This window comes from Lynx rufus, unplaced genomic scaffold (genome assembly GCF_022079265.1).
Source record: "Lynx rufus isolate CCGP_SWC_20201006 ecotype Redwood Valley unplaced genomic scaffold, mLynRuf1.p SCAF_15, whole genome shotgun sequence".
Lineage (NCBI taxonomy): Eukaryota > Metazoa > Chordata > Mammalia > Carnivora > Felidae > Lynx > Lynx rufus.
The window spans coordinates 40451670-40464323 of NW_025814829.1; the positions used below are offsets into that span (position 1 = coordinate 40451670).

The 12654-nt window shown below is 35.9% G+C and overlaps 1 protein-coding gene and 1 non-coding gene across 3 annotated transcripts in view; both read left to right on the forward strand.

The window, feature by feature from the left end:
• Window positions 1-12654, forward strand: part of RNF2 (ring finger protein 2) — a 95896-nt gene that overhangs the window by 71178 nt on the left and 12064 nt on the right. For both annotated transcript variants that reach the window (XM_047076903.1, XM_047076902.1), the window contains exon 2: window positions 11893-11981. In XM_047076903.1, the coding sequence (XP_046932859.1) occupies window positions 11895-11981 (87 nt within the window). In that variant the 5' untranslated portion in view covers window positions 11893-11894. The remainder of the gene's footprint in view (window positions 1-11892; window positions 11982-12654) is intronic.
• TRNAK-UUU (transfer RNA lysine (anticodon UUU)) lies at window positions 12369-12441 on the forward strand. Its single transcript has one exon. It is a non-coding gene; the product is annotated as a tRNA-Lys (tRNA).

Sequence of the window (12654 nt, forward strand, 5' to 3'; positions counted from 1 at the left end):
ACTATTAAATGAATATTTATGTAGGAACAATGTTGGGATTAATGGTTAGGTTTCTAGACTAATCTTCAAAAGACGAATCCATAACGTCATTAAACCTAGTATATAAATACAAACTTTCCAATACTTCATACACTTCATTAAATTCATTAGTTAAGCATAGTATGTTTTTAGTGGAAAAGCTTAGAGTGGAAATTTTAGTTTCTAAGTTGGGGACTTAATGTATTTTTGTCCTGAAAAAATAATTTTTACATTCATTTTTAAAAATTTATTTTTAAAGCTTGAATCACAAGACAAGTTTTATGAATGAAATTTTGTTCAAATGATAAGTTTTTAATGGCTATATTCATTCATATTATCCTGAAAGTAAACACAATTTCTGGGGCAAGGATAGATTAATTATTATAGCAATAACCCCTTTGCCCCAGTTCTTCCCTCTCAGAGTGATGCATTGAGACCTGGATGTTCATTTGGTAGGTAAGGAACCTGAAAAATATGAATTTGGGAGCTTGTAGAGGTGTTACCCCCTTCCTGAAAGAGGAAGGGAAACCTTTGTTCCTCAGTATAAAAACCTCCTCAGTTACAGAAGGGGAGGATCCTAGGTTCTTAATCTTTGGAATGTAAATGAATGTGGGTAAGGGGTATGGACAGATCAGACATGTCAGAATTTATAACCCATGAATGTCTCTGTAGTCTCACACCCCCTGAGCTATCAACACATACTTCTAGGGAGGTAAATTTCTAACGTATCAATTCAGTTGTATTTAATTTTTCAACACTTTTTTGAAGGACAGATTGGTTTGCTCAAATAGCCCTAACCATGCAGATACATTAAAAATATTTTCTTTATACATAGAAAATAGACCAACTGATAATTACTCCTTTTGTCTTACTTTTTCCCCATGTTAATTTGAAACAGATGTTTGGTCATGAAAATGTGAAATGTTAAGATTGCCTCATTTGAGCTCCTTTATTTAGTCATCACCACTGTTAAGTTCTTCAGCGGATATTTATTGAGTAACTACTATATGCTAGGCACAGTGCAAGGTACTGGGGGTATTGTGGTGAATAAGGTAGATAAATACCCTGCATTCAAGGAGCTTAGAGGCTATAAAAGTGTTGTAGAGAAAAAAAGACATGAGAAAACAGCAAAGTTAGAATTTTGTTAGAATGCGTAAAGGAGCTAGCTATGGCAAAATCTTGAAGGGGAGGGGAAGAAAGCATTCTGTTCCAGATGGAAGGGATGCACTAGTAAAAAGATTCTAAAATGAGGGGTGCCTGGGTAGCTTGGTTGGTTGAGCGTTCGTCTTCCACACATCATGATCTGAGTTTGAGCACATGTCAGGCTTGGGCTCACTGCTGTCAGCCTGTCAGCGCAGAGCCTCCTTTGGGTCCTTTGTCCCCTTCTCTCTTCATCTCTCCTCAGCTTATGCTCTCTCTCAAAAAATAAAAGTTTTTTAAAAATTTTAAAAAAGATCCTAAAATGAGAATGAACTTGGTAAGATTGACAAAGAGAAAGGTGGCAAATATGGCTGACACATAGTGAACAGAACTCAAAATCACAAACCTACATTAGGTGTTTGGATTTTTTAAAATAGGATCATATTCTATATTTTGCCTTACAGCTTTTTAAAAAGTTACTGTTTGTTGTGTGCATATGTTGAATTCCATGTCAGTATGTGTAGCTACATAATGTGTGCTTTGGCTATATCCTAATTAGCCATATTCCTATTGACAGAATATATATATACATATATATATTTCTACGATTTTTTGCTATCACAAACAATGCTGTGATCACCATTCTTGTATATATATTTATTGCATACCTGTATGAGAATATTTGTTGGATAAATTTCCTAAGAGAACCATTATAAGGCCAAACTTAAGTGCATTAAACATTTTTGACAGATTCAGGCTGCTCTGAAGATTCAGCCAGTACAGTACAGTGTTAATATTTTGATTTGGCCAAAGAGCAGAGACCGTTCTTTTGGTATGTTCTCTTTCACTGGCATCTGTGTTTGACAGATACTGTCTTTTGATTTTACAGCTATTAATTTAATTGAATTTTTTAAAAGAATAAGGAAATGAGATTAGTTTAGAGTTTAAGGTACCTATGTATGTTAGAATACATATTGTATGGAAGTTCCAAGGTAATTTGTCTATTATAACACTTCTAAAGAATGTGGATAAAATAATGATTATCACCAGTAAGTTCTTAATTGTATGTTGATCGAAAATAATAAATTTAAAAACAGGTGTGCGTTTCCATTTCAAGGCATACATTCCTAAGGCCAAATACTGTAAATCCTCTGTCCCCAAAACCATGCTGCTGTACACTTCTGGATTTGAGAATTCCTGTTTTCTGCATACTTTAACACATACTGTATTATTAGTATCTTGATATTTGTCAGTATCATAGACAAGAAATAAGGCTTATGTAGATAAGAGTGTTTTGATTTGCAGTTTAGGGATTATTAGTGAAGTTAAGCACAATTATTTTGCCTATATTGAGTTGTCTTTTAAACTGTCTTGGGAGAGGATTCAGTGTACGTTATGGATATTTGCCTGTATTATTGATGTTGCAAATATTTTCTCCCTCTCGCTTATCAATTTAGTTTGCTTGTGATAACTTTCCTTGTTTTTGTATAGAAGTTTAAAAATTTTATGAGGTGAAACGTGAACTACTTTTCAAGTATTCTGGTATTGTGTCTTAGTAGCCTGCCTTCCTAATCTTAATTGTAGGCAGGCATTCTACCCTCATCTTATATAGATTTTATTGTATTGTATTGTATCTTTAAATTTACATCTAAGTTAGTTAGCATATAGTACAACAGTGATTTCAGGAGTAGATTCCTTAATGCCCCTTACCCATTTAGCCCATCCCCCCTCTCAGAACCTCTCCAGCAACCCTCTGTTTGTTCTCTATATTTAAGAGTCTCTTACGTTTTGTCACCCTCTCTGTTCTTATATTATTTTTGCTTCCCTTGCCTTACGTTCATCTGTTTTTTGTCTTAAATTCCTCATAATAGTGAAGTCATATGATAATTTGTCTTTCTCTGACTAATTTCTCTTAGCATAATACCCTCTAGTTCCATCCACGTAGTTGCAAATGGCAAGATTTCATTCTTTTTGATTGCCGAGTAATACTCCATTGTATGTATATATACCACATCTTCTTTATCCGTTCATCCATCGATGGACATGTGGGCTCTTTCCATACTTTGGCTATTGTTGATAGTGCTGCTGTAAACATTGGGGTGCATGTGCCCCTTCGAAATTGTAGCGCTTTTTTTTTGAATGCTTAATCCTTTTGGAGTTTTTAATTTATTTAGGTATGTCTGATTTAATTTTTTTAATTTAAGTATTTAAATTCTTCTGACTTAAAATATCTTAAATTACATAAATTCACATATCTGTTTTGAACCCTTTGTTTTGATGCGTTAATCTGATCTTTACTTCAGACCATAGTGTTGCTTTTCATGAAACTTTAATATTAGACATAAGGAATGTCTCCCTGATTCTTTTTCAGAGTATCCTGAGTATTCTTGTGCATCATTCAGGTTAATCTTAGAATCATTTTATATGTTGATATTTTGATTGGGATTGCATTACATTGGATTTATGTTTACATACATGTTTATCCAATTCATGTTCTCTTTAATATCTTTCAGTTAAGTTGTAGAGTTTCGTTTGTCAATATTTCGTGAAATTTACTTCTAAATATTTTGTAGCTTTTGTTGCTCTTGTGAATGGTTGTAAATCAGATCACTAAAAAAATGCATTTCTAAATGTTTATTCCTGGTTTATAGAAATCTATGGCTTTTTTGGCTTGTTTTTCTCTGTTGAAGCCACCATGTTGCTGCCTTTTTTTTTTTTTTAATATAGTAAATTTTCATTTGATTCTGCTGGATTTTCTAGGTATTTATATTATCTACAGCTGATACTTTTGTCAATTCCTTTTCCAGTGTCCTGCTCCCCTATTCTTTGTGTGTGTGTGTTGGAGTGGCATATGGAGGACTTCCAGCAGAAATGCAGTCTTGTTTTTTTTTTCCTGACTTTTAAAATAGGAATTTTCAAAAGTTTTAACCTTGGGGCTTCTGGTATATATATCTTCATCAAGTTAAGAGTGTTTTCATCTATTTCAGGGGCACCTGGGTGGCTCAGTTGGTTCAGTTTTGGACTCTTGATTTCAGCTCATGTTATGATCTCAGGGTTCATGGGTTTGAGCCCCCATTGGGCTCTGTGCTGACAGTACGGAGTCTGCTTGGGATTCTCTGGCTGCCTCTCTCTCTCTGCCTCTCCCTGCTCACACTCTCTCTCTCTCAAAAAAAAGAATGTTTCCTGGGAATGCAAGCTGGTGCAGCCACTCTGGAAAACAGTATGGAGGTTCCTCAAAAAATTAAAAATAGAACTACCCTACGACCCAGCAATTGCACTACTAGGTATTTATCCAAGTGATACAGGTGTGCTGTTTCGAAGGGACACATGCACCCCAATGTTTATAGCAGCACTATCAACAACAGCCAAAGTATGGAAAGAGCCCAAATGTCCATCGATGGATGAACGGATAAAGAAGATGTGGTATATATATATAATGGAGCATTACTCGGCAATCAAAAAGAATGAAATCTTGCCATTTGCAACTACGTGAATGGAACTGGAGGGTATTATGCTAAGTGAAATTAGAGACAGATAAATATCATGTGACTTCACTCATATGAGGACTTTAAGAGACAAAACAGATGAACATAAGGGAAGGGAAACAAAAATAATATAAAAACGGGGAGGGGGACAAAGCATAAGAGACTCATAAATATGGAGAACAAACAGAGGGTTACTGGAGGAGGTGTGGGAGGGGGGATGGGCTAAATGGGTAAGGGGCATTAAGGAATCTACTCCTGAAATCATAATTGCACCACTACATGCTAACTAATTTGGATGTAAATTAAAAACAAATTAAGTTAAAAAAAGTGTTTCCATCTATTTCTAACATATTAGAAGACTTAATTAGGAATAGTTGAATTTATTTGATATAAAGTAGAATATAGTCTAATTTTAAAAGTATAATAATCTGTATGTGCATTTTCTTTTTTTCCTTTTGGTTTTGTGGGAAATTTATAGCATTATCTTTATCAAAGCTAATTAAATTTTGCTTCATGAACAAGTCCCATTATTTTTTACTTTTTAAGTGTTCTTTCGATTTGCTTTATGCTTTTATAATTACTTTTCCTTTTTCTAATTTTATATTCTAATTTCTAATGCTTTTTTTCAGTTTTTATGGTTTTATTACTTAAAATTGAAGATCATAAATATTTCTGAGGGATGTTTTACTCATACATCCCATAAATTCTTAATCTCATTTGATTCTTTTTTTTTTTTTTTTTTAATTTTTTTTTTTTTTTTCAACGTTTATTTATTTTTGGGACAGAGAGAGACAGAGCATGAACAGGGGAGGGGCAGAGAGAGAGAGAGACACAGAATCAGAAACAGGCTCCAGGCTCTGAGCCATCGGCCCAGAGCCTGATGCGGGGCTCGAACTCACGGACCGCGAGATCGTGACCTGGCTGAAGTCGGACGCTTAACCGACTGCGCCACCCAGGCGCCCCAATCTCATTTGCTTCTTGAGAAGGTCACCTCTCTTTAGCTCTGTAACCTCTTCTTGTTTTCCTCTTTACCAGCCACGTTGACCTTTTTCTTTTTTTCCAGCATGTCTATTCTTTTTTTTTTTTAATTTTTTTTTCCTTAATGTTTTTATTTATTTTTGAGACAGAGAGAGACAGAGCATGAGCAGGGAAGGGGCAGAGAGAGAGGGAGACACAGAATCGGAAGCAGGACAGCATGTCTATTCTTTTGAAAGTCCTTCCTCGATCCCCCATTTTGAAAAGCCCAGGATCCTTTTTGAAGCTTTTATATAGCACTTAAGAATTATTAACTTATTTTATGCATGTTTGTTCTGCTTATTGTTGGTATTCATAGCAGCTTGTACAGTGCATGGGGTGCAATAGATAAATCAATATTTGAATGAGTGAATGAATGATTTGTAATCTTATGAAAGGATTAGGGCAGGGAGAGAGACCTACGCAGATACATAGTCCTGTTCTTAGTTAGATGAATTTGGGTACAAATACTTAAGGAGAATTGATAATCTGTAAATTAAAATTATTTGAAAACTATCCTAGCCCTGTATAGCCCCCTGGAAAGCTTTTGTATAGGTCAGGAGTATATATACATACTCCAATTTGAAGATGCCTGGTTAAATCATGTAAGATCAGCTTTAGTAAGCAGTAATTCTTTACTGTTATATATCATTTAAGATTTATTTTTTCCTTTCTAAACATCTTCACTTATTTAACTTCTATTAAAAAGCGGGTTCATTTCTAGGTGTAGGAGAAAGTATTAAGATATATTAAGTCAATGGAGCAGACATGTAACCAACTGTAATGCAACACAAGTCTAAAGCGCAGGACATACTTTGTTTTTGTTTTTTTGTTTTTTGTTTTTTGTTTTTACTTTAGTAAGTAACCATTTCCATTGGCTTCTTTCAGGAATTTTTTTCTTTATATTTGAATTTCTGTAGTATGAAAATGATATGTCATGGTGTAGTTCTTTTGGCATTTATTCTGCTTGGTGTTCTCTGAGCTTCCTGGATCTGTGATTTGGTGTCTGACATTAATTTGGGGAAATTCTCAGTCATTATTGTTTCAATTATTTCTTCTCTTCCTTTCTTTTTCTCCTCCTGATATTCCCTTTACATGTATATCACATCTTTTGAAGTTAACCCACAGTCCTTGGGTATTCTCTTCTGGGATTTTGTTGTTGTTGTTTTTTCTTTGTTCTTTTTCAGTCTTTGAGGATTCTATTGATCTGTCATCCTCTAGCTCAGAGTTCTTGCTGGAGGCATATCCAGGCTACCAATAAGCCCATCAAAAGCGTTCTTCATGTCTATAACAGTGTTTTGATCTCTAGCATTTCTTACTGGTTTTTTTCCTTAGGATTTCCATCTCTCTGTTTACATTGCCCATATGTTCTTGTAATGCTGTCTGTTTTACTCATTAAGAGCCCTTCACGTAGTAATCATAGTAGTTTTAAATTCCTGATGTGATAATTCCAGTACTATTTTGCCATGTCTGGTTCTTATGCTTGCTTTGTCTCTTCAAATTGTGTTTTTTGCCTTTTGGTATGACTTAGAATTTTTTTCTAGATAGTCAGACATGGTGTGCTGGGTACAAGGAACTGCTGTAAATAGGCCTTCAGTTATGTGGTGGTGAGATGTAGAGGGAGATGAAGGGCTTTACAGTCTTGTAGTCTCGGTCTTTTAGTGAGACTAATACTTTGGACTGTGAACTTTACCACTAGTTCTCAGTTTATTTCCTCTTCCCTCAGGTGGGACAGGATGCCTAGAATGGGCTGGGATTGGGTATTGTCCTTCCCAATCAGTCAGGTTCTGATAATATCCTAGCATGTTAGGTTCTGAATAACTCGTTTTCCCTGAGGGCAGGCCTTGTTAAGAACAGACTTCTCTGGCAAGCATAAAGGGATTTTTACTGTTTACTGTGGGAATCTGGTGAAGCTTCTGGAGGTAAATTTCATATTTTGGAGCTACCTCTATGACTGGGTCTGCTTGGAGTTTTCAACTATCAGACTTAGCTGCACTGAGTCTAGCAATTTAATTGTAATTCAGATTTACCTTTCTGACACTGGATCCTGTTGGAGTTTCCACTCCCGAGTTGCTCTGGTAAGCTGAGATTTCCTATATACTTTGTCTTTTCACTCTTGGGGACAGTGGTTTACCTTGCGTCCTCCCCTTGCTATGGGTCCAAGAAAAGTTGTTGATTTTTTTAGTCTTTTCAATTTTTTACTTGCTAGGGCAAAGTGACTAACATGTGGAACTGGAAACTGGAAGTCTAACCTTTTTCTTGTTTTAAAAAATATAAACTTACTAAATCTTTCTGTGTAGATGCACAGGAATTTTTCATCTTTTGCATATTCTGCTCTTTGTGGGTAGTCACTCTTGAAGGTGCTGTGTTTAAAAGCTTTTGAAACCACATTGAGCCTCTGTGAAAGGATTGCATGATCTGCCTGCCATAAATGTGAACATGTGCAAAGTCAGCATGAAAGTGCCAGGTATTTGTAGTCTCTAAAAGAACATCGAAATATTGTGTTGATATTTCTTCCCCATTGGTTGGTGATGCTGCAAGCTTTCAAAATCTGCCTGTAACTAGGTCTTTTATCAGATTGAGTTTCTGTTTTTGCCAAGTTATCTTGTCGTAGCTAATAATAACTTTTCATTTGTATATTCTCTTCACAAAAGTGAGAGCCTGCTTTGTGCAGGAAACATTTCTGTTTTGTTGGGGAATCTCTTATTCAGAAGTGTAATTTAGGTGTGATAATTGGGGGTTGGGCCAGGTAGACCTAGATCTTTTTCTGTTGTCCTGCAAGGATCATCAGGCAGTAGTCTAGATAGCACATTCCTGTTGCTGGAAAGAATCTCTAAGATTATTTTTTCTGACACCTCGTTTCTCATCTTCATTGGCTTCATCTCTATGCTCTGTCTTTCCAGTTTATAATCCTAGGTGATCCATTCTTATTTACTCTATGTATTAGTAGTATCTGAACATAGATAATTCCCAAATAATGTTCATTAAAATCACAATTCATTCTCATCTGAAAAACAAAAACTAAGTGTATTTCATATTCTTGGCTTGGGCAAGGGAGAACATCAAGACAAAAATGCAGCTTCTCACCAAATGAAAGTAAAAGAAGGGTTATATGTGTTTTGGGGGAAGGGTAGAAACTTTAGATTAAATTTAAATGACACAGTATATTGACCTAAAGCAAGAGGAGCTAATTCTCTAGAGCTTATCTGTTCAGTGACTGCCAAAAGTGGAGATTTGAGCTTCCTGTTATACATATGGATCGTGTCCTTCAGACCATGCATATGTATATGCTTCCTCTGTGTGTGTCAATTGTATCTTGAGGCCTCCGAAAATGGAATTTTTAATTCTTAGATCCCTGTTGGCCCTTCTTGGCCAGGTGACAGGAGAGGCCACTAAATATAACTCAGATCTACAGCGCTGATATGTTCCTAAGAATTGAGACGGTGGTTTTGATGATCAGCACGATTGTATCCTTTTTTTGGTCTCAGGTTTACCTGCTGCATTATCTGGTAAGATAGCATCCCTGCAGTAGCATTTAAGACCCTAGATACCAGAGAGAACATATGCTGTGTAATACAGATAGATATACACAGAGAGACCGGAAAACTTTTCAAGGCCATGGAGATCCTAGTTTTTCCAAATACCAGGAAATTCTGCAACTACAACTAACTTGTGATTACTTCCTGAATCATGCTTGCCAAAGAAATACAAATATCTAAATCAGATACAATTTGGTTATATGGAGGAGAACTGATATCTCTACAACTGAGCTTTCCGCAGAAGGCTTTTATTTTTTTTGATGGTTCCCGTTAATTTGCTGGGAGAGCTTTGGCCCTACGTTAGCAGTTACAGGTTGGGAGATGGGATTAGGATTTGGAATTCTTAGAAATTCCTCCTGAGTAATTTTAGTTTTCTGAGACATTCATTATGTTGTAGTAGGATTTATGGTAGAGATAATGGCACATATATCTACAAGGAAACAAAAGGCTCAAGGAACGTTTGCTTGTTTGGGAGCCCACCAATTCTGGTAAATAAAATAAGTGAGAATACTGGAGGTAGACTCAGTGGGCAGCCTTGAAATAGTAAACAAAAGTCACAGCTTGCTCATATGAAAAGTTTGAACATAATTTATTTCAAATTTTTGCTTGGGCAAGGGAGAGACTTCATGTGGAGTGTGGTTTTTTGTTAAAAAGAGACAGGTATGTAGAATTTTAGTGGTTAAATATAGTTTAAATTTCAATTAAGTGCTTTTGCTTCTTAAAGCAAAGTGGAGCTAATTGCCGATTGGGTGAGTTCTTGATAGCTGTTTAAATGGTATTTGCTGGAAGTGGGAAGTTCAGCTTCCTGGATACAAATAGGTCATGTCCTTCATTGTCTGCATGCCAATATAGAATATATGATTTAAATATGCAGGTTGTGTCTTCAAGCAGGTGTGGGATTTTTCTGTCTAATGAACCACTCTACCTCAGTGGGCCATAAATAACTGCAACTCAGTATTTGTAGCCATTCCACTTATCTTGTTCTCTTCTTTTTTCTTTTAATTTTATTTATTAAAATTTATTTATTTTAATAAGTTTTATTTATTGAAATTTATTTGCTTTAATAAACTTTATTTATTAAAATTGAGAGGGAGAGAGAATCCCAAGCAAGCTCTGCAACGCAGAGCTTGAACTCACAAACCAGGAGATCATGACCTGAGCTGAAATCAAGAGTCGCTTGACTGACTGAGCCACGCAGGCACCCACACGTTCCTTCTGTGTTCTCCATCTCCTTAAAGGATAGTTGTTTTCCCAAAGTCATTTGGATCCTCCTCTCTTACATCAATGTCGAATGTATCACTAAGTCTGTCTAGTTTTGTCTCTATGTCCATGCTTAACTGCTTTGGTTCAGATAGTTAACCAGGTTTTTGAAACAGCGTCCTCACTTTTCTTACTGCTAATTGCTCTTTGTTCCTCTACCTTCTGCAACTACTACTTGAGTTTCTGTGAAACTATTTGATTGCATCACTCATTTGAAACTTCCAGTAGCTCCTAAGTACAGGCATATTCTGTTTTCATGCCTGTCCTCATACATGGTGTTCTATTTTGTCCGGAACCCTCTTTCTTTTCTATTCCCATCTTGGTGTAGTAATCTCTTATTTTTTAAAGCTTACTCCATCTCTGCTGAAGCCTTCCCTTACTCCTCAAATTCCTTGATTCTTTTCTGAAATTCCATATTGTTTTTTTGATTCTGCTGCTTAGAATTTATCTTGTCAGATTGTAGTTTACTTATTTACATGATTTCCTTCTTTTTAGGCTGTGAATTCTGAGGCAAGGACGTAGAGCAGTTCAGGTTGGCTAATAATAGATACCTACTAAAAATGTTAATGCCTGGAGCCCCTTCTTCTGCCTGTTTTGGAGAGGAGTTAGTTTTCTAAGACCATCTTCCTCAGATGTATCCTAGATCCCATTCCCCTACTCAAAGATAAGCACAGAAATTGGCCTTAACGTTAAGTTCATTCGTAACCAGAGGAGAGAGGCAGAATTAATGTCAAGGTGGTGAGGAGACCTTGAAATAATGCAAATGGTGAGCAGTAGGAGGAACTAGAATATTTAGCCAAAAGGAAAGAAAAATCAGGTGGGATATGATAACAGTACCCAAATATTTGAAAGGCTGTCATGTAGAAAAATTATTAGTCTTAATCATTGTGTCTCCAGAGGGCAGCTACAGAATGAATAGGTAGCATTTTAAGGCTCAGCGTTAGGAAGAGCTTTCTGAACATTATAAGCTGACTTACTATATCAGGTAGAGGATTTTTCATGAGTGGAACTGTGAAAGTAGAGGCAGAATGAGCATGAGTTTACAGTACTATAAAGTAGATTTTACTGTGTCGGGCAAGAATTGACCATGCTGAAGACTATTACATTTTCTTTATTCAGTTCTAAATCATAGAACTAAATGTTTAGAAACTTAGTTATTGTTTAGGATTAAGAGAGTTTTCTGTACATTCAGTAATAATTTTAAGCTTTTTATGCCACCTGTAGAGCATTTAGAGTTCAGTGTAGTCTCTTGCTCTCAAGTAGCTTGTATTTTTAAATGAAAAGATTCTTGAGCTTTTCTTCTTTTTAATTTTTGAGGAGCCAGTGTGTAATTTCTATTTTGATTATTCTTAGGATTCACAATTCCAAAAAATCAGTTTTGAGATTTACTTCCCCTTCAGATACTGAAATTGTTTTTCTTTCCTTTTTATTCCTAGCAATGTCTCAGGCTGTGCAGACAAACGGAACTCAACCATTAAGCAAAACATGGGAACTCAGTTTATATGAATTACAACGAACACCTCAGGTAATGTAGACTAAGGTAACTAGGGGGAAATATGACACATCTGTAAACTGGTATACATTTTTAGAAAATGAATACTTAAAAGAACATAACGGTGATAATGAATTTATATGCAAGCAGTCTTGACTTGGGTATGTTTGGTTTACACTTCATTCATTGATTAAATAAATAATTCAAGTGCATAGTCTGTACCAGGTCCTAAGCTAGGCACTAGGTGAAGTGGTGAATAAAATAGTTGTGGCACCAGCTTATGGAGTTTATAGACATTAAACAAATATCTATAGAATTATACATTTTAGAAGTTGTGTAAATGGGGAAAGTCTTCAATGAGGTAACAGATAATCATGGGAGGGGGCATTAAAGGAGATCAAGGAGGTGAAGATGGGGGGCACCTGGCTGGCTCAGTCAGTAGAGCATGTGACTTTTGATCTCTAGGTTGTGGGTTCGAGCCCCATGTTGGGTGTAGAGATTACTTAAAAATAAAATCTTTAAAAAAAGGTGAATAGGGGAAAGACTGGGGGGGTTCCAGGTTTGAAGGAGATAAACATACTTAAAATTGAACTCATTTTGAAATGCCTGTAAGTCAGGCAGGCATAGATGCTAACTAGGAGTCTGGCCTAACTGTAAGATTTTGGGTGTGGTCAGCAAATTTTAAGCAGTGAGAATGGATAAGATA